This window comes from Eptesicus fuscus, chromosome 15, assembly GCF_027574615.1.
Source record: "Eptesicus fuscus isolate TK198812 chromosome 15, DD_ASM_mEF_20220401, whole genome shotgun sequence".
Classification (NCBI taxonomy): domain Eukaryota; kingdom Metazoa; phylum Chordata; class Mammalia; order Chiroptera; family Vespertilionidae; genus Eptesicus; species Eptesicus fuscus.
In genome coordinates, this window is record NC_072487.1 from 40,916,528 (window position 1) to 40,938,893 (window position 22,366).

Below are 22,366 nucleotides of genomic sequence, written 5' to 3' on the forward strand. Positions count from 1 at the left end.
CCGATCAATGATTCTCTCTCATCATTGATGTTTCTATCTCTCTCTCCCTCTCCCTTCCTCTCTGAAATCAATAAAAATATATTTTTAAAAAAGAAAGTGTGGAACCCACAGGGCCCCACCCACACCTGCCACTGCAGTGAGCCCAGCATGACGCTCAACCAGCAGCACCTGCCTCTCCTTTCCTGAGGGCTTTCTCTGGCCACCAGAGGCTGCTCTGGGGGAATTGACAGCCCCAGGGACTGAGTGGCCATCAATATTCCAGCGGTATATTGGTAAATGTTAAACAATCAGCAACAAAACCCGATTTGTGGTACATGTAGTGTCAATTTCTCTGGTGTCAATTCGTCTACAGCGAACGCTGTCATTGCTGCCAACCTAAGACTGACCAACTCACAAAACCCCTGAAACTAACAATCAGCTCCTGGAGCTCCTGTGAACAAGTTCCAACACACCACTGCGCTCCCTCACTCCTCAGGTGAGATAACACTGAGGTGCATGTTTATACTCTTTCCCAGGGCTCCCTAGTTGGATGAAGGCCTGATTGCCCACGGAGCTAACTCCATCCCCTATCAGTGTTCTCTGGGTTCACATCTCTGATAAACTGCTTTGCCTCAGGCCCTGCCCCTGGGCAATTCCAAACTAAGGGAGAAAGCTTTGCACCTTAAAGGTAGGTTGTCTGGGTATAAATCCTGGCCTGGCCACCAGGCAGGTGTGTGTGATGCAAAAGCAACGACGCCTCTCTGTGCTCCAGTGTTCTCACCTAGAAACTGGGATAAAACAGGACCTGACAGGGTTGTCGCGGGGACTCAGTGAGGAATCCATGCAGTTATGCCATCGGAACCTGGTGTATCTTAGGCACTCTATGGATTGTAGCTATTTATTATTATTATTATAAAACAACTGATGCAGGGAATCCGCTGAACTGAGAAAGCCTAGATAGACTTGAAGGACAAGTCTATCTACTTGGCTGTCTTCTCTTTTATTTTGTTTTCTAAAATTAATTGATTTACAAAATCTCATTGTGCTTGACATTGCTCAGGTTGGAGATTTCATGTCATCATCTGGGGTGGGCATGTGACGTGTGAGTAAACCACACACCCAGACACGAAGGCCTCAGAGGACAGGCTGCATGCAGGCTGCCTGCTTCCAGGTGAGCCGACACCAGGTGCCTGGAAATTGTCCACAAGTGTGAGCAACAGGGAGCAAAGTGCAGGCGGAGTCAAATTCACCTTGTGGGGCCTGGCAGCACTCCACCCCACACAGCAGCCCTGCTGGGAGCTGCGGCAGAGCCGGACGGTCACTCACCCTGAGCCCCGGAGTGGCTCTCCTGCAGCACCGTGATGATGTCCTCTCTGGGAGGTAAGCTAGGGAACTTTTCTTCCAGGATGGAAAGGATTTCCTCCTGCTTCTCTGAGATCTTCTCGGATTCCATGGTCATGTACTTGAAAAGGATGCTACCTAAAAGGCAGGAATAAAACAGCCTTAAACGTTCCACCCAAGACAGGAAGCGGCCAGGAAAAGCAGTGTTTGCTGGCCCTTCCACCTCTGCTGCCACTTCCAGTTTCTTGCTGGAGCAGGAGCCTCCACAATGTAGCATTCAAGAGGTGATTTTTAGAAAATCCATTGGTTACCATCTGCCCTCTCTCATTTTCTCCAGATATTAATCTCTACAACTTAACTGACCATAGCATGCTCTATGACACAGAGTTTTATGGATAAAGGAACAAAATATATAGCTTCTCCCCACCCCACACAAATACATAAAAATGGTAACTGTTGGTTTTACGTGATTTCAGAATGAAAGTTAATGGTAAGCCCAGCTGGCGTGGCTCAGTGGTTGTATGTTGACCTATGAACTAGGAGGTCACAGTTTGATTCCTGGTTGGGGCATATGCCCAGGTTGTGGGCTCAGTCCCCAGTGTGGGGCATGCAGGAAGCAGCCAATCAATGATTCTTTCTCATCATTGATGTTTCTATCTCTCTCTCCCTTTTCTTTTTCCTCTCTGAAATCTCTCTCCTTTCTCTCTCTCGCTCTCATTTCTCTCTCTCTCTCTCTCTCTCTCTCTCTCTCTCTCTCTCTCTCTCTCTCTCTCTCATTTTGCATTATTTATTTCTTAAGTTAAAGTGTACACCAAGTCCAGTCAGAATAAAGCTTTTCCTATTGCATTTCAACTGCAGTAAGACTATACTGAAAGGAGAAAGTCCCCTTTCTTCATCCAGTTTTTTAATACAACATTTATATTCGCTAATAACATAGCTTCTAAATATGTAAAGCAAAAATTGACAAAATAGGACAAAGAAAGATAAATATATAGTCACAGTGGGAAATTTTAACACATTTCTCTCACCAACTCTAAGAACCAGTAGAAAAAGTGTATAAAGATGTAGAATATTTGAGCAACATGAGCAACAAATTTGACTTAATTCACATATATTGAACATTGCTATCAACAATGACAAAAGAAACATTTACTCAAATTGACTATCTGTTGAGGCATAAATCAAATCATAACAAATTTCAAAGCATTGCAATCAGTTATATTTTGTGACCACCACACGAACAGTCTGAAAATCATAATAAAACAAAACCTAGAAAATTTCCAAATCTTTGAAAACTAAACAATGCACTTCCAAATAACTCATGGTAAAAGAAGAAATCACAATCCTATATAATAAAAGGGTAATATGCAAATTGACCCCAACAGTGGAATGACCGGTCGCTATGACGTGCACAGACCACCAGGGGGCAGACGCTCAACACAGGAGCTGCCCCCTGGTGGTCAGTGCGCTCCCACAGGGGGAGCTCTGCTCAGCCATAAGCCAGGCTCACAGCTGCAAGCACAGCAGCGGTGGCAGGAGCCTCTCCTGCCTCCTTGGCAGCGCTAAGGATATCCAACTGTGGCTTAGGCCCATTGGACATCCCCTGAGGGTTCCTGGGCTGCCAGAGGGATGTTGGACTGCCAGCTTAGGCCTGATTCCCTGGGGAACGGGCCTAAGTCATCAGGTGGACATCCCCCGAGGGCTCCAGGGCTGCGAGAGGGTGCAGGCCAGGCTGAAGGACCCCCCCGAGTGCACGAATTTTCATGCACTGGGACTCTAATGTAAATGGATATCCTATCTAATAAAACAGTAATATGCAAATCATCACTCTGCTACACTCACAAGCCACGCCCACCAGCCACACCCACCAGCCAATCAGAAAGCGAATATGCAAATACACCTAACCAAGATGGCTGCAGCCTCGGAGAGCGGCAGTTGTTGGAACTGGGATATTGGAGCCGAAGATCAGAGGGGAAGATCAAAGCCAGAGGGGGTCCCCCACAGGTGATCAGAGCCAGCTGGGGGTCCCTGCCCAGGGCCCGAGCCTCAAACAGAGGCTTGCAGCCTTGGCTGGGGGTGGAGCCCCACGATGGGAGACAGCTGGGGGTCCCTGCCCAGAGCCCGAACCTCAAACAGAAGCTTGAGGCCTTGGCCTTGGATGGAGCAGGGGATAGAGCCAGCTGGGGGGTCCCTGCCCAGGGCCCAAGCCTCAAACAGAGGCTTGAGGCCTTGGCCAGGGGCGGAGCCTGGTGATCGAGCCAGCTGGGGGTTCCCTGCCAAGGGCTGGAGGCTTTAGACCTTGGCAGGGGCGGAGCCAGAGATCACAGGAGATAGATGTGAACTACAGAGGAAATACCTTTTCTGACCGCTCATTGGCTAAGCTCCCTGTATGCCACTGGTAATATTAGTAACTTGGGTATAAGAATCCAAAAAGGTGATCTAGGGCTTTTCCACCACACTCCTGGAGAAAAAAATGAAGGTCTGCTGCTGGAGGGCTAAGAAATGTCATAACCTGCCCTACACGGTTTGGCTCAGTGGATAATGCCTAGGTTTGCCAACCGCAGAGTCCAGGTTAGATTCTGATCAAGGGCATGTACCTAAGTTGCAGGCTCCTCCCTGGCTGGGGCCCAGGTCAGGGCTCATGAAGGAGGCAAGCAATCTAAGTATTCCTCTCACTTTGATGTTTCTCTCTGTCTTTCCCTTTCTCTTTCACATTCTCTAAAAGTCAATGGAAACATATACTCAGGTGAGGATAAAAAAAAAAAAAAAAAAAGAAAGAAATGTCATATTCTATGAAAGACACATCTTGAAAATGCCTAAAGAAAGTTGTCATTATTTTCTTGGTGAAGGGACTGGAGTCAGTGTTGATGAAAACACCTTGGTGGCTGCGGTGACTTGCAGTGGCTCCAGCAGCGGGGTAATGGGGCTGGTGCCTTTCCCTGATCAGCCTGGTTGTCTCTCACAAAGGGAGGCCAGACTTCAGCTTAGGCCCGCTCCTTATGGGGAGTGGGCCTAAGCCGTCAGTAGGACATCCCCTGAGGGCTCCCAGTATGTGAGAGGGGGCAGGCTGGACTGAGGAGACCCTCCCCCCCCCCAGTGCACGAATTTCGTGTACCGGGCCCCTAGTATATATATAAAAGCCTAAGCGACTGTTACGCCGAATGACTGGAATGACAGGAATGACTGGTCAACCAGTCACTATGATGTGCTACTGACCACCAGGGGGCAGATGCTCAATGCAGGAACTGCCCCCCAGTGGTCAGTGTGCTCCCACATCCAACCTCCCATGGCCCCTCCTCCCAGGCAGTCAACCTCCTACAGCCCCTCCCACAAGCCGGCCAACCTCCCACAGTCCCTCCCCCCCCCCTGCCGGCTGGCCCCCCTTTTAGGCCTCGATCGCTGGCCAGGCCGAGGGACCCCACTCATGCACGAATTTGTGCACCGGGCCTCTAGTTATAATATATTTTAATTAAATAATAAAGAAAATATGACATTTAAACTTGTGGAATGTAAGTACAGCTGTGCTCTGAGGAAATTTTATAGCCTTAAAAGCATAAGATATTAAAAGAAAAACCATCCCTAGCCAGTGTTTCTCAGTGGTCAGAGTGTAGGCCCATGCACCAAAGGGTCTTGGGTTTGATTCCAGGTCAAGGGTACATACCTGGCTTGCAGGTTCGATCCCTGGCCCTGGTTGGGGTGTGAACAGGAGGCAACCAATTGATATGACTCTCTCACATCAGTATTTCTCTCCTCCCACTTCACTCTCTAAAAATCAACTGAAAATGTCCTTGGGTGAGGACTAACAAAAACAACAAATTAAAAAAAGAAAAGAAAACCCAGAAAGTTCAACTAAAAACATGTAGAAGGAAGGACATAATAAAGATAAGAGAAAAACATAAAGGCATAGGAGACAAATACATATGAAGAAAATTAATAAAACCAAAAGTTGACTTCTTAAAAAGACTAATATAAAGAGTTTTGGAAGGAAGAAGTTAAAAATCTGGATGGTTCTTTTTTTATTTAAAAATGAATCCATAGTTTAATACCCATAGACCCAAACATTTAAGAAAGAAAATACTAATTTTACACAAATTCCTCCAAAGAATAAAAAGAACACTTCCCAACTTATTTCTGGGATCCAGCATAATCTTGACACCAATATTCAATAGAGACATTATAAGAAAGAATTAGAGGCAAACCTCTCATAAACACAGATTTTAAAAAATATTTTAAACTAGTCCCAAATCAAATTATCAATATGTAATGGGATATCATATAGTCACCAGGTAGGGATTTCCTAGAAATTCAAGGACAAATTAACATTCAAAAAGTAATCAAAATAACTTGCTCTATGAATAGAATAAAAGAGAAAAAAATCAAGATCACTTCAAACGATGTCAATAGTAAAACTACTTGATAAAAGACAAGATTTGATCATTATATAAAAATCTCAGCCAAGTAGAAATAGAAGACAACATCGAGGTATTGGGCCTAAACGGGCAGTCGGACATCCCTCGATGGGTCCCAGATTGGAGAGGGTGCAGTCTGGGCTGAGGGACACCCCCGTGCATGAATGTCGTGCACCAAGCCTCTAGTTATTTATAGAAATACACATTTTGTGTTATTAAACTTATATCCAACTTGTTAAATTTACTTACTATTTTAAGCTCATTTGTAGATTCTTTGATTTTTTTTTTACAGACTCAAATAGATAATCTCTGAGGAAAGATGTGTTTATTCCTTTTTTCCCTTTACTTACATACACTTTACTTCTTTTGCTTGCCTTTCTGCTCTGGATAGGATTCACAGTTCCCTACTGAATGTGCCTGGCTTACAGTCAAACCAATAACCCAATTTCTTTTATTTGAGGATCTTAATTTTTAAAATACATACTATAGAAAATGGATACTCACAAGTTAATTTAACAGATATTGCACTAAACAGAGTCCTACAGAATAATTCAATGGAAAGAGATTGACTCTGGTTGATGATGAAATATGACTTACACATAGAAAGAAGACGATGTAATAACACAAAAATTACAGCAGGAAGGTTAGGGAGAGGTGGGGAAGATAAGAGATCAATCAAAGGACTTGTATGCATGCATATAAGCATAACCAATGGACGCAAAACTCTGGGGGGTGAGGGCATATAAGGGAGTGGGGTGGGGGGGCAATGGTAAGATATGTACACATATAATACCTTAATAAAAAAAATTGAAGAAAAAAAAAAGAAAGAAGACGATGTACTGACACAGATGGAGAAAAATAATGAGCATCAAAAAGATAGTCACCACACTCTGAGATGTTTCTACTGCATAAGAAAAACTATGGCCCAAATTTATCCAAGAGACTCATCTATAGAAATTTTTCTTCTTCACATTAGAGACCCATTCAACTACATACTTAGTTGCCTATCAGTATCAGAATATACGGTAGCCAAAGGCACCTCTTTACAAATTCAAACCTGCTTTTGATTTAACCTCCAGCAAATTCTGCAGAACTCAAGAACTACTTATGTCTATACACTGTGCCCAAAAGCGTCCCAGCTATTCACCGGCCAGGGGGAATGAACAATAAGCAACAGAGAAAGTAATTATTATAAAACTAGAGGCCTGGTGCACGAAATTCGTGCACTGGGGAGGATGTCCCTCAGCCCAGCCTGCACCCTCTCCAATATGGGACCTCTCAAGGGATGTCCAACTGCAGGTTTAGGCCCGATCCCTGTGGAATCGGGCCTAAACCTGCAGTTGGACATCCCTCTCACAATCCGGGACCGCTGGCTCCTAACTGCTCACCTGCCTGCCTGATTGCCCCCTAACTGCTCCCTTGCTGGCCTGATTGACACCTAACTGCTCCTCTGCAGGCCTAATTGCCCCCAAATACCCTCCCCTGCTGGCCTGATCACCCCCAAGGCTTTTATAGTATAGATATGACCCTGCACAGAAAATTTTAATAACCGTGCTTTACAATAAGGGCTTGACGATTGAATCATTAGGACCAGACACCAAGATTTCCTTTCTTTGAATAGTGGAGGGAACAATTATCTTGTCTTTAAGTTGCCCCGAAATTAAAATGAGATAATGACTTAGAAAAGTATAAAAGCACCATATAAAGACAACTCTTTAACATGAAAAACACTATTTTTATTCTCCCCTTTCCTTCCTTTACAGCTTTTAAACTTTGAAATTTATAAAAATTTCACTCCAATTTTCATTTCTTTACATTCAATATTATTTTGTATTGGTTTTAGGTTTTATATTAGTTACAGAACAGTGGTTAGAAAATCATATACTTTACAAAGTGTTCCCTGATATTTCTAGTACCCACCTGGCATCATACCATCATTACAACACTATTGACTATATTCCCTATTTAAGTGACAATGGGTTTACAGGTTCCTTTCAGTCTTTCTTTTGTGTTGCTCGTCCTTCCTTTTCTTTCTCAATTCTTCCCTCATTTTCTTTATATAGTATCTCAATTGGCCATCAAAGCTCAGTGAAGGCACTGGGACACCCTTCATCCATTTTACAGACCAGGAAACTGAGGCCAATTCCAGTTGGCTGTGGGACTTGACTCAGCACACAGGAAGCCCTCAGAGCCATGCTCTTTGCGCTTCCCAAGGGGCAGCCGCCCAGCAAACAGAACAAACCTTCCAGTCAGGCTTCCAAGCCTCTTTCTCAAGCACCTCTTCATTGCTGATGCTCCACATTCTTTCCTCTCCCCGTCCCCTGCCCCCATTCTCTACTGCCCCTGCTTCTCCGGAGCAGGTGGAAGGCTTTGCACTCACTGCCTAGGCATGCTCTGCCATGGGTTAGGGCACCGCAGGCTTGCTTTTGGGTTAAGGCAGGAGCAGGAGTCACTGCCTCTGAAGTGTGAAGGCTGCCTGAGAAAGGCCAGTTAGCACTGGGAGCTTCTCTCAATCACATCAGTCAGTCCAGTACCCTGCAGTGCAGCACCCCTCCACTGAGGTGGCACCACCCCTCAACCCCGGTCTCAGGGGTGAGGGTCCTTGCCCCTCTGCCCGGAGTCCTTCCATGCCCCTTGATCCCTGGCAGGGTTCTAGTACCCACCTGGCATCATACCATCATTACAACACTATTGACTATATTCACCATTCACCGGCGTCTTGGGGCCACTGCAGAACCTCTGTCTCTCTGCAGATGAGGCAGATTCCCTTGGTCTCCATGAAGCTATGAATCTGTGGCCAGAGGCCAGGTCTGGGTCTCAGCAACACCCTGCCTGCAATGTTCCCAGGGATCCCCAGGAGCGGCTAGGCGGGTCCGGCCACGCCTCCCCGGCGGCGATGCTCCCAGGGACCCCCGGGAGCGGCTAGGTGGATCTGGCCTTGCCTCCCCGGGGCGGCGATGATCCCAGGGACCCCTGGGAGCGGCTAGGCGGGTCCGGCCTCGCCTCCCCTGGGTGGTGATGTTCCCAGGGACTCCTAGAGTGGGGGGCAGCGATGATCTCAGGGACCCCTGGGAGCAGCGGGCGGCGATGCTCCCAGGGACCCCCGGGAGTGGCTAGGCGGGTCCGGCCTTGCCTCCCCGGGGCGGCGATGATCCCAGGGACCCCTGGGAACGGCTAGGCGGTCTGGCCTCGCCTCTCCAGGGCGGCGATGATCCCAGGGAAACCTGGGAGCGGCTAGGCGGGTCCGGCCTCGCCTCCCCAGGGCGGCGATGAACCCGGACCCTTCCTGTGCAGTCTGGCGCTGCCGACCCCACCGCCTCCCCGGCCATGGGGTGGGCAGCACCAGGGCCTACTCCGCTCCCGATGGACCCGTACTCCCGGAAGCAGGCCATGATGCTGCCCGCCTGCCTTCATATGCAAATTAACCACCATCTTTGGTGGTTTAATTTGCATACTCATTCACTCTGATTGGCTGTGGGCATAGCGAAGGTACGGTCAATTTACATATTTGTCTATTATTAGGTAAGATAGTAACAAACATTTCATTCCATTAAGAAAAAGTCACCTGCAATAGTCTTTGTTGAAAAGAATGGTGAAGTGAAGGACCACTTACCAAAAGCAATTGCAATACTTTAATATTAAACATGATCTAATGAAGCCAGAAGTTGTTTGGGGAAAACATTTACCAGTAAAAGCATATTCTGCAGGATGAACTCTTAGCAGAAAAGAAGGGACTTAAATCTGTTTCTTGTTTCACCTGGGATAGATTTTTTTCATGCTGAAGCAAAAACATTAAAGAATGAATAATAGAGGGAGGGAAAGAGGAAGGAGAAAAATCTAGAAAATACAACGTAGCTCACATTTTTGGCTGAAAGGGGATGAAAAAATAAACATATTATTCAGTGCTTTATTAATCTTATAAATTTTAAATGTCTGAATTTAATAAGGCTTATCTTTGTATGACAGAATGCTCTGAGGTTGGAGAATTGTTCTGGTTTTATATTTTGCTGAAAAAATAATTTCTTTTCTCTACCCCCAATACAGGACTTTCCTCTTCCTAAGCAAAACAAGCAATGTAATTTCCTTGCACTCTGTAACCATTTCAGGAGAGGGATGATTCATTCTTTGGGCAAGAGGGGGCGGGGGGAAAGCTGGCCCTCTTCCTTTCCTATTTGACCTCCTTAAAAGGACCTTTTTGAAGCTGTTAGTCCAGGCTACTAAAATAGCAAGGAACTATTCTTTATTAAAGTTCAAATGGAGCTGCTAATAGAAAGGAGAGAAATTGTTTCCTAAAAACCGAGGGCATCATTATTCCACGTCCTGCACTAAGAACAATTGCTGTTATTTGTTTCACTGTTCATATTGAGGCTCTGTCAAGGCCTTATACAAAGACAAGTGAAAATCTTTTGAGGAAAGTGTTGTCTTGATGGAAATATGCCTGTTAAATGGCTGAAACCCCATCATTGCCAGCTGGTTCCTGAAACACACACACACACACACACACACACACACACACACACACACACACACACACACATCCCCAATGCGATGATTCAGCAATTTAATGTTCCTCAAATTTGGCAACAGTCCTCTAGTACACATCTCTGGGGAAATAAAAGAATATGGATTGAGGAGTCTGGCGGGTTTACAGTAATTGTTTGCTTTGGGCACAAACCCCAGGCATAACCAAATACCAATGCTAGGCCACCATGACTGTGTAATTTGACTTTTAGATAGTTCAAGCTGCAGCTTGTCTGAAAATGATAACAGATCTTGGAAGCAGACAGTAGGAGGGAGAAGAGTCGGGAGAGGAAGGGATGACAAAGAAAGGAAGGAAGGAGAACGAAAGCAAAGAACAAAGAAAACCACAACAGCAAAAACAGAGATAGGGAGGGGGTGAAGAAGTGAATAGACATTTCCAAAAATCAGGGTTGTTTATGATCTCATGTGAATGAGCACATTCTCATAGACAATTGAGAAGGGGGAAGTATCTGACATATTGTATCCAGTTCCTATGCAAACTGCTATTATGTATGTTGGAGGATGTCTATGACATTATTAAGTGTTTTTTCCAAAGAAGACTGATACAAGGAAAAAACACTTGAGATTTAGACTTTTTTTTTAAAAATGAAGTCCTGGTATGTGTGTTTTAGTAATAATGTAAATATTGCAATTAATTAAATTTCTACATTTTCATTGATTCCAGGAAGCTCATATCCAGAGTTTCAAACTGAAAATTATTTTCACTCTATTTTTTAACTATATCTTGATCTTATTCCTTTCTATACATGGTTTTGTTTCCTGACCGTGACTTTTTTTGTTTTTCTTATATTTGCATAAACCACTTCAAATATTCTATGAAAAAAGGGAGGAAATAATGAATAGACAAATGATAGATAACTGACCTGAGCAAATAGACACTACAGTTAATATAAGTGTAGAGGTCTAATAACAATGAGAGTGTACAACATACGGTTCTTGTTACATAATATATAAAACAGGCAAAACCAATCTGTAGTTTTATGGGGTACATACAAAGGTGACAAAAACTATAAAGATATACAGGGAAGTTATGTGCCATGAAAATCAGAATGCTGGTTACCTTTAGTTAGAGAGGAAGTGAACAGTGATGGAAAGGTGTACAAGAGGTCACCTTGTTCTATTTCTTTTTTTTTAAATATATTTTATTGATTTTTTACAGAGAGGAAGGGAGAGGGATAGAGTCAGAAACATCGATGAGAGAGAAACATCTATCAGCTGCCTCCTGCACACCCCCTACTGGGGATGTGCCCGCAACCAAGGCACATGCCCCTGACCGGAATCGAACCCGGGACCCTTGAGTCCCCAGGCCGATGCTCTATCCACTGAGCCAAACCGGTTAGGACTGTTCTATTTCTTTACCCGAGTTATTGGTAACGGGGGGTTCTTTTTGTAATAACTCATATATTTATGTTTTTATACTCATATTTTACATTCTTTTCTGTATGTATATATATACTCCATGAAAAGGTTAAAATGATATACAATATATATGTATCATATATATAACAACCAACTGCTAAAAATAAAAACAAATGTTTGCAAAATAACAAGACAAAGTCTAGGATTTCTAAAAGCTAAAAAAAAAAGGGTTAATTGTCAGAATGAATAATGTCCAAAGTTTGACATTAAGAACGCTGGAAGGGTGGGCTGGAATGCAATGGATATTAAAATATCACAGCACTAACTAAATCAATTTAGCCATAAAATAAAACCAGAAAGTACATAAACAATCTTGCAAAATTCGTTTTATGGCAGTATTTACTGAGGGTCTGCTATGTGGCAGGCTCTGTTCCAGGCACCAAGACACAACAGTGGAGCAATGAACAAAACATGTCAGATTGCTCTTCTCATGAAGCTTACATTCTGGAGTGAGCGGTCAAGAGGGAGGAGACTGGTGACAGAAAGAAAGATAAGTAGATAGAAACAGGCGTTCCAGAGGAGGGAACAGCTTACGTAAATCCTCAAAAGTGGAAAGAGTTGGGCATATTTGGAAGACTGAAAGGCCCCTGTCCTTGGAGCACCCAGTGGGAAAGGGGGAAATAGCATGAGAGGATGTCAGAGTAGGAGGGGAAGATCATGTTGTAGTTTGCAAGGGTGGGGTGCTTGGATCTGAGTGTGATGGGTATTAAGCAGGAGGTTGATAGGACCTGGTTTATATTATTCAGAGGTCCTTCTGACTACTCCATAGGCAATAGGTTTCATGTAGGAAATGGGGCAACAGTCAGGAGTCTATCGCATTAGCCAAGTCGAGACAGAATGGTGGCTTGGATTCGATCACTAGTAGTGACCGTGGCTATGTTTTAAATGTATGTCAGCAGGACTGATTGTGACCTGAGTAATTGTCTTTTTGCCAGTGCCTTTTACTGAATTAGGGAAACTTGGATAAAAGCAGGTTTGCAGGTACAGGGAACTAAAGGTTTCCATTACAGCCATGAGAAAGGTGGTGGTGCTAATTAGACATGAATGTGAAGATGTCATGTGGGCATAGGTATAAACCTGAAAATCTAACAGAGATGACAGCTGAAGATACAGAGAGTCACAGCCTAAGTACTATGTTTAAGGTCTCAGAACTAAATGAGGTCAGTGTATAGAGCAAAAATGCCCAAGGCAACGTTCCAGGTACTGCAATACTTAGAAGTTGAGCAGAGAAGAGCTAAGAAGCACAACTAAGGAAGCGTAGTCCCAACCTTTCAGAAATTAAGAAATGCATTGAAAAGTACATATTCCTTTCAGCATAAGAGGCTAAGGGGCAAACTTAGGGAGCTCTCCAAGGATTGAGGGGATCAATATCTTGGCCCTTCATAGCACACCCGTGTGCCTCCGCATGGTGTGTTCTCAGATCTGACCCTGGGAATGAAAGGCAACCAACAACCCAACTGATTATTTAGTTCTTAGCAAATTCAGATTTTGGGGGTACAAAGTTCACAATAATATATTCTCTACAGAGTTCTAACTATGAAGCTTTTTAAAGACTCTTCCAAGTCAGCCATGCATATCTAGTCTCACAACATCTGGAAGTAGACATTTTTCAAAGTTCTTTATGGAAAGGTGTGCATAGAAATTGTGCATTCCTTCAAGACCTAGAAGAATGCATAAAGACATGTTCTAGAAATGTGTCTCAAACTAATGATCATTTTGATCGCCCCAAAATACAAAATAATATCGTAGCTATTGATAGAGAAACCCTTTAGAAAGAGAACTTTTTATGTTATGAAAATAAAGATTGCTAGAATTATTTACAGGCACATAAAAAAAAAAAAAACTCCCTTTAGGTTTGGTGTTAGCACATGACTGGAAAAGTATGAAATCTAGGTTTGAGTTTAGTGAATAATGCAAAATTTGACTTTTCTTATATTTACTTAAAATTCAGTACCTTTTAAAAATTGCCCATTGCCCTTGTGAACAGTTGAGTCAAACTCCTTGGAACACCATCCATTAGTTCCCTCTGGGCAAGACGATTCAGTGACGTCTCCTCTCCCCTCCACATACACAGCACACACGTGCACTCCTACCCATCTTGGCAAAAGGTCTCCAGGGCCCGCTTTCCATTCACATACGCCACCTCTGTCTCCTCCTCCCAGGCTCCAGTGGCTCTGACTCTCATGACAGTGTCAGTATTGGCAGTCTTCACAGGCAGCGGCACTTCACTTCTCACATCCCAATTTCCGAGTAACAATGAAGTGATCTCACTGGTCTGGCTGCTTCCTAGCCCCACTTCAAGCCCAACCCTATGAAAAACCTCTGAAGATAAGAAAAGCCAAAGTCCTTTACCACAGCTTTAATGCTTGGTAGCTTGGCTAACTAAAGCCATGGCCACTAACAAAAGGGTCTGTATTCCTTCTCATTCCCTACATCTGAATATTATCATCAGCATCATCATCAACAACAAAATCATCTTTGTACCAATCTGACTGTCAATTTTACTATCTATTGAAAACCGTGAAGATGAACTGCTCATCGACTACAATTCTTTCCTACTAAATAATACATGTATTTTTTGAACAATAAGCCAAACCTTCTTAGTTTGCAAACAAAATATCAATCAACTTCCCTCTTGGCTGAGATCCCCAATTACCTTTATTTTCCTTCTGCTCTGCCACGGAGATAAATGATTGTGCTTGCTTAGTTTAGTTGAGGGCACAGTTTCCCATAGAGCATTTTACAGATGCCATTAGCCAGAAAAATATTTCAAATGGGTTTACTGGGGCCATTAGTTCTAAAACATTTACAGGAACTTTATGACTCTTAAACTTTTTTTCCTTCCAAATTGTGGTAGAGACAAAGTGAAGAAAAGGCTTTAAAAAGACCTGAGTCAACTTATGAAGGATCAAAGATGACTCTTGAGAATATAACTTCACTTGCTTAATTCCGCATAAAAATTAAATTAATATCCTGAATGTGCTGATATTGCTTTCAAGTATCTTGTCCCACTCCCACTAATACACCTCTGTGAGCTGGTTTCTCCACTATATATCTTATTAAAACAAAACATTATCCCTTATGAGTGACATTGTCATTAATTCAATCTATATTAGACACTTTAACAAGCAAGAAACAAGTTCAATGATCACATTAGAAACTTAATGTGTTTACGTAATTTAAATATTGGTATGTATTTGTACAAATATTGGATACAAACATTGGTACATATGGTGTTTATTCAAAACTGTGTTTAGGCATTTAATATACAGAACTAGCTATTTTACTTTTTTATTGTTTTGTTTATACTTGCAATCAACAATGTGCAGTTTTTATTTTCTTTTTCCTATGTGTTGTTTGTTCTGATTATATTATTAAAATGTTATTCTTTGTCTGTTGAATCGAATAATAAAAATTGAGACTTGTAAAAAGAATAAGAGTTGAGTCAACATTCTCTCGGTTTTCTTCCTTTTTAAATTCTTCCAGCGTGTTCATCACTCGTTTTTACTTTCTTGGGTTAAATACGTCTGAAAAAAATCTATATCTGCCATGTTCAAGAAAGAAAAAACAAACACCAAAACTCATAATACCAAACCCCAAACTGTCCTAAGTGAGGCAACATGGAATTGTTGTGGCACCAAAGTCAGCTGACAGTTTCCAGCTTGGAAATCACTTTTGGAAGCAGTGGGCTCCATGGAGATGAAATAGAGATTAGGGAGCACTTGCTGACTGCAGACCAGAGTGCCTGACGCAGGCTGAGTAACAATGGAATACATTACAAGACGGGGAGAAAGAAGTGACAATGTGACTATAAAAGTCCACCTTGCACAATGTTGCCAAAATGAAAGGTGCAGTTTGCCATCCAAACAACATTATATAAACCAAGCAGGTATCAGCGTTAGGAGATATTCAGTGTGAGACCGTGGAAGTCTGGCCCATATTCACATTGTGGGGCAAGAAACACCTCCGGGAGCTGGGAAAGGGTCAGGGGAGCGCTTCCAGCTCCCCAGCAGAGGCGCAGGAGTTCCATTTAATATTCTTGCCTTGAAACAGCAAAGATCCGTCATGCCTATTTTTAAAATGCACATTTTTAATATTCTATATAATGCTACTCTTTAACAAACTCTTTACTCCCTGCCTCTCTGATGAAGCTTCCCGTGGTCTTTAAAGGGATTGTTAACCCAAGAATGGATCGCACTCTTTCTGCATGAGCAAGTCGAGAGACACTCCATTAAGCCTTCCAGTATTTAATAGAAAGAGTCATCTCACCTCTGAGGAGATGAGCCAGCTGCTCAGTGATGAGCTCGGGAGCCTCCTGGAGAATCTCTTTCACCACGAGGGAGGAGGAAGACTCGCCGAACCCAAGCCCAGCATCGCTCTGCTCAACTGGACTAATGACTTTGACAACAGCCGATTCTAAAGCTTTGTCCTCACTGGAAAGCAAATGGAGGAGAGGAAGAGAAAGAAATATGGCATGTTTTCTTACTTTGGGGAATTATTTAATCTCTTCTCCCACACAAATGACTTCCTCTCAATAGCCAAAAATATAAGTAAGTGCATATGACTCAGAAGAACCTTATTCTATGTGTTTTCACATTTCATGTTAACTAATTACGTCCCCCAAGATTCTTAGAGTGCCTTCACACCTTTGTACTCCTCTCTCGCTTTGCTACTGGATAATAATAATAATAATAATAATTGCTAACATTTGTTGAGCTTCCACTATGGGTCAGATACTGTTATAAATACTTTTGAAGTATTATCACATTTTATACTATAAAATGACCCTATGAAATGGATTTTATTAAAATTTCCACTTTACAAATGGGGAGACAGAGGCATGAAGAGATTAAGAAATTTGTCCAAGGTCAGAAAGCCTGTAAGTAGACTGGCTTGTATTTAGACTCTGATAATCTGGTTCCAACATTTGCACATCCAGTCATAGTGCTGGAGAAAAAATACTATGGGCTTATTTACTTCTGAAGAAAAATCTGGATAAAACTAACTTTATTCTCTCTTGTGCCAAAGCCAAACGAGTAGCAGTGAAGGAAATGAAGAACTCTATTCTCGGAAAGCATTCTATTTCATAAACTATCTCAAAGCCAGAGTTCACAACTTCAGTCTCAAAACAAGCAAAAATTTTTCAATCTTAATTGGTAACAAAACTCTTCTGAAGATTTCAACTGCTACATATTTTTCATAGCTCAGTCCTTTGTTTTTTTTCAACTGTTTTTTTTTTAATATCTACTTGCATTTGTTGGTCTGAAAGGTTAACATAAATTTAGTAAAGCATGTGATCATTCTGAATACTGATAAATGAAGTCAGTCAAATAACCTACCAATAACTCTCAGCCAGTTATCAATGACTGATAGATAAATATTAGCCAAAAGAATTTTGTGTTTCACACACCATGGGAAATTATTGTGAAAACTGTTTATAACTGCATACGTAACATTACAATATATTAGTAACGAAATCTGCTTTCTAGGAAAGGTTAAAAAATTAGATATTGTACACGCTTTTATTTTATGTATACTAAAGTCAATATCCACTGGTTAATGTCATCAATATTAGCAAATTGGCAAAGTATGAAAAAAAAATCCTAACATCTAACACCACTCAGATGTTTAACTGTGAGTCTTCATTCAGTAGCACTAGAGAGCTTATCAAGGGCATCTTTGTGTTGGCTTGTAAGGTCCTTAAGTAATTTGTCTTATTACTCTTTATGTACCTTTAGATTCTTGTATTAGTTAGCAATTCTTAAGTACTTATTGAAGGATGAAGAAAACCCAAGTTTTCATCCAAACTCCTCTATTAACTGCATGTGGTACCTTGGGTAGGTCATTTGCAACAATAGATGAAAAGGTTTTTGTCCATGAAATAGAGTTCAAATTACATGAACTTAAAAAAAAAATCTATCCTGCTCTTAGAGTATAATAATGCTAAGAGTGATGAGCCAGTGATCAAATGATTTTCATAGCCCATCTACATAAATTTCCATTTCACTACTGAGATTTCTTTCTTAAGAACCTTTCGGTTTTATTTAGTGTTTAGTTTCTATTTTTCTTACCCATCTTCAGCATCAATACACATGAGAGTTGCCTTGCTACAACAAGTGTTTGAAGTGGTTTAAAATTAGAATTTTGGTCAATTTTACAAGAACTTTCCACTCAAAGATGTCATATATTTGAAATGCAAAAGTAAAAACAGGAAATCGGCATAGCCCAGATTTTGCCATAAAAGAAGAAAAAAATATTTCCTTTCCTCTGAATGTCCTCTGCCTTTTACATTTCCCCGAACCACAAAAGTTGTGAACAAGGTGATGCTTTGCCCAGAAGAGCCTTCCTGAAAAGACCAGAACTCCAGAGCCTCACCTCGCCAGCACGTTGCTGCCAACAAGTGTTATAGATAACTTCCCTTCCTCATTCAGCTGATGCAGATTAATTTCATCTCGGAATATGTGGGATGATTCAGAAATGTTTAGCTCTTCCAGGATAAACCTTGTCTCGGTGAAGTAGCTGAACTCAGTCCTGGGTATGTTCAGCACTGGCAAACAGAGAACGCCGGGGGGACTGACCTATGGAGAAAGAAGTTCATATTCTGACAATGGCAGGAGGAAGGAATACATCCACATTTTCTCAAGCTGAGTTCCACCAGTGAAGGGTACAAAGGTCCTTTGGCCTCATTAAGCCATTTGACCTTCATAACCAACTTTACCTGAACCCCATTAGCAGAGTTTTATCCATGGGTAAGAGGCTCCTAATGTTTTTCACCCTTATTTAAAATATTTTGTCTCTCTTCAACCCCTCCATAAATTTTTTTTAAAAAATGTATACTGCTCTTCAGGGGAAATAAATTCACTCCTCTTTATGGAATCAGCAGAAAATTAGGATGACTGAATAGGGCAGGTGAGGACTGTGGTGACACAGAAAGCCATACATGTCCCATCTCTATGGGATGTCTGTCACTCAGCTCCAGCCCATTGTAAATCCAGGCCCGGGATGGGTAAGTCCTTCGATTACTCAAGAAAAGTTGGAAATCTACATTTTGAGGTGTTATCTGTGATGTTTAATTGTTACAATTCATTTTTTAAATAAAAATGTTAAATAGGTCAATGAAAACTCACTTATGAGCCAGATTTTGGCCCATAGGCTAATTGTTGTGATTTCTGCTGGTTTCTTATTATTTTTAATATCTTATATTAACAAACCTATTATTAAAATTGTGGTAATAGGGGGAGTTAGAGAAGATGGGTAGGAGTTAGAGAATTTCAGATTCACAATATAAACAGATTTTTCTATAGGAATTTAAAAAAAATACAGGGTTTTTTTTTTTAAAAATATACTCTGAGCATATTGCAATAAACTCTAAATATCAATGAGAAAATGTGGGGTTTGGTGACATTTGGTGAATTTTTGCATAAAGTAAATGACCTTTATTCTCACATCATCACCAACTCTGTCACAAGCATCGTCTTTACTTACTACACAGGTTTAACATCCTTACCATCTTTCTTAGCACTAAGACAACAGAACATTTTGTTCAGTTATGTTTCCTGGTGCAAACAGCGGTCTGGCAAGGAATAGACATTTAATACGTATTTGTTGAGTGAAAAAAATGAATCACCCACTGCTATCTAATGTGAAGCAAAAAACCACTCCAACAAAATAGTTCTTCTCCAACCTGTCAGGCTAATACTGAGTCACAACTGTATCATAATCATTAGTTACTTATCTGTGGCAAGTTATTTTTCCTGACTAACTGGTGGAGTCATATCTAACTCCTGACGCTGAAACTTGAGTCAAGAGCATGCAGCCTGAGCCTATTAGGCAGGACCTATTCTGAGGTTAGAGGCAGAAGAACCAGGATCAAGGCCCAGCCTCTGCTGTGTGACTTTGAGAAAGCCAATTTCTTTTCTGAACCTTAGTTTTCCCAACCTTTATGATGGAGCGTACCCACCTGAGTGGAAAGTAGTTAACAGACTCTTACATGTGAAGCTGCAAATCTCTCTACTTATCCTACGTGCTACTACTCTGAGAGGGAATAGCCAGGTTCTCAGGAAAAATTAAGATGGAGATGCAGACCCGTGGTAAGGGACTTGGTCCAGTAAACTCAGAGCGAGGCACAAAAACATAACGAATCCCCAGTGTGTGCCCGTCAGTAATTCGTATTCGTCTCCATGCTCAGTGGCAAACCTTAGACAAAGGAGAAAAGAAGCCACACATCTCTTTATTTTTATCTATTTGTTTTATCTATCACAACTACTTTTCCCACTCCTTTTGTTGGATGTCATTATCTCATTCAAGACATTATTGTTATTGTTGATGGTATAACTAGTATGTGATTTCCTTAAGAATCCATGCCATTATCAGTCTAAAAGTCAGTCTGGTTCAGTCAATTCTATGTTCTTGAGACAGGCATTTTTTTCTAGGAACCAAAAATCCAGTTAATAGATCAGTGTTTAATATGCATTCCTTGTCACAGGCACACTTATCTCCTCATACCAATTAATCTCCCTTGTAAGGTTTAACAAATTTTAAGATTAAAAAAATTTTTTAAAGATGAATTTGCTATTAAGCCCGTATGTAGAGATCAGGGTACCTGACCCAGCATTTTGGTCAGCTGCTGCCCTAAAGCCATTCTTGCCACCACAGCTCATCCTGGAAGACTGGGTTTCATGTGAATTAAATCGCTTAGATTGGCTATGCATAATCTAAGAGTCAAGGATCCAAATAAAATGGGAATAAAAAGCTAATGTACTCCATAAAAGTAAAAATTGTGTGAAATTGGAAATAGCACCAAAATATTCATAATGTACCTTTTTCAGCTTTGAGAGAATGCATTACCATGGGCTAATGAATTTTATGAAATGGAAAATTTAAAACAACTTATTGAAAGGCCTTTTTCACCTTTAGAGGCATATTATAGACTTTACAGAGTACAAAGATTCTCACTCAGGGGAGATTATCACTAACTGAGAATGACCTTGTTGTACACAGTCAGGGCTAAAAGGCCACAACAATATAGATGTGACATGTAATATCTCTGTTACTGAAAGTTTCAGCCAATGAGCTCTGTGCTTCATGTAGTGTTCATGCAGGTTATTCTGCACATATTTTTCTACTCCCAAGGGAAAGACTTTCCAAAAGGGATGATAAAGGAAAACAAGACATTCTGACCCTTACTTTTGTTAGTTCTCTGAATTCCCATATAACTAATTAAGTGTTACAAAACATTTTTTCTTTTCAATTTGAAAACATTGATCTTATTGAAATAATGTTGTATGAAGAGAATCAGTAAGAAATAACCATAACAATGCCTACCATATAGTAGGTGATCAATAAATAGTTATTGATTATTAACGGATTATAATGGATTATTCTCTGCAACAATAAGCCAGAACATGAAAACTTAAATTAATAGGTTTCTTATATTCCCAGAAAATGTGTGTTCTTAAAATTTACATCGCAATTCAAATTAAAAAGCATAATTTTATTTTCCCTCACCTTGTCTAGAAAGTAAGCATATGTGAAGGCAGAAATGAGAGAATCCAAGTCACACGATTTATGTCCAATAACCACATGGACCTTCTCCAAGCGTTTGCTTCGATTCTGAAACAAATTAAAAAAGAACATCACAATTTAACACACAACAGATCAATATAAACAGGACATTTTTCCATCTTTTTTTTTTAAGTATGGCCTTAGCTACACTCATACACGTACATATGATTTTATGTAGAAAATCATAAATTTATCATGAAGGTTTTACACCAAGACATAACATTGCACAGCACGGTTAACTTTCAGAAATGTTAGTTCAAATTTTAGTAAATTATCAGGAACAGAGAGCTTCCCCAGATAAAATCAGAAATTGGCCCTCATACACAGAGGGCAAAGAGAGACCAAAGAAAGAGGCAGGCCACTCCAGCTTGTAGGTGGCAGTTTTAATGAGCGAGGGAACTTACAAAGCTTGTCTTGAGTGGCCACAAGGAAAGAGATCTCTGCACCCTCCTGCCAGAATCTTAGACATTTATATAGAGGCTTTCCCTGGGTTCAGTCATGGAGGGTCTCAACAAGAGACTATCTCAAGACTGCATCCTTGTAAAAGGTTCCCACTGTGGGACTGGTGGGCAGAACATACATTGTGGGGCAGGAGAGGGCATGAGAGGCCTCTGATTGCCTGGGTCTGGCTCACAGATCAACCGGTAGTTATGTCCTCTAGATTACCTCCTCCAACAAAAAATATAGTTTTATTAGCATTATTCACAGTCTAGCTCATATGAACTATAACTCTGAGTCATAATTTTTTAGTAAAAGATTATTTTGGTCTAAAGAGCAATTCCATAGTATATCACATCATTTTCTTATATAAAATGTTCTTCTTAATTTGACAAAGTGCCTTTTTTCATACATTCCTGGCATACAACACAAACTTTGGTAGGAATTTACTTTTTTCATGTCATATTCGGGTGACAGGATATGTTCTCTCTGCATTATACTCTATAATTTAGCAAATAAAAGTTGTAGCACTTCTCTCTCCCTCCCCCCACCCCGCCCTGAGAAATGAATATGATTAGTATCATTCCTCTAAAAATACAAATCAGTTGCTGTTAAAAAAATGTATATAATCACCTCTCTGGAAAAGAAGATACACGCTTGTCTTTCCTGGTTAA

The 22,366-nt window shown here is 41.3% G+C and overlaps 1 protein-coding gene across 1 annotated transcript in view; it reads right to left on the reverse strand.

The window, feature by feature from the left end:
- PRUNE2 (prune homolog 2 with BCH domain) overlaps positions 1-22,366 on the reverse strand; it is a 213,501-nt gene that overhangs the window by 143,228 nt on the left and 47,907 nt on the right. Inside the window, exons 2-5 of the mRNA XM_054727662.1 lie at positions 21,198-21,302; positions 18,066-18,268; positions 15,960-16,123; positions 1,306-1,458 (exon numbers count right to left, since the gene is read on the reverse strand). Coding sequence (XP_054583637.1) covers positions 1,306-1,458; positions 15,960-16,123; positions 18,066-18,268; positions 21,198-21,302 — 625 coding nt within the window. The remainder of the gene's footprint in view (positions 1-1,305; positions 1,459-15,959; positions 16,124-18,065; positions 18,269-21,197; positions 21,303-22,366) is intronic.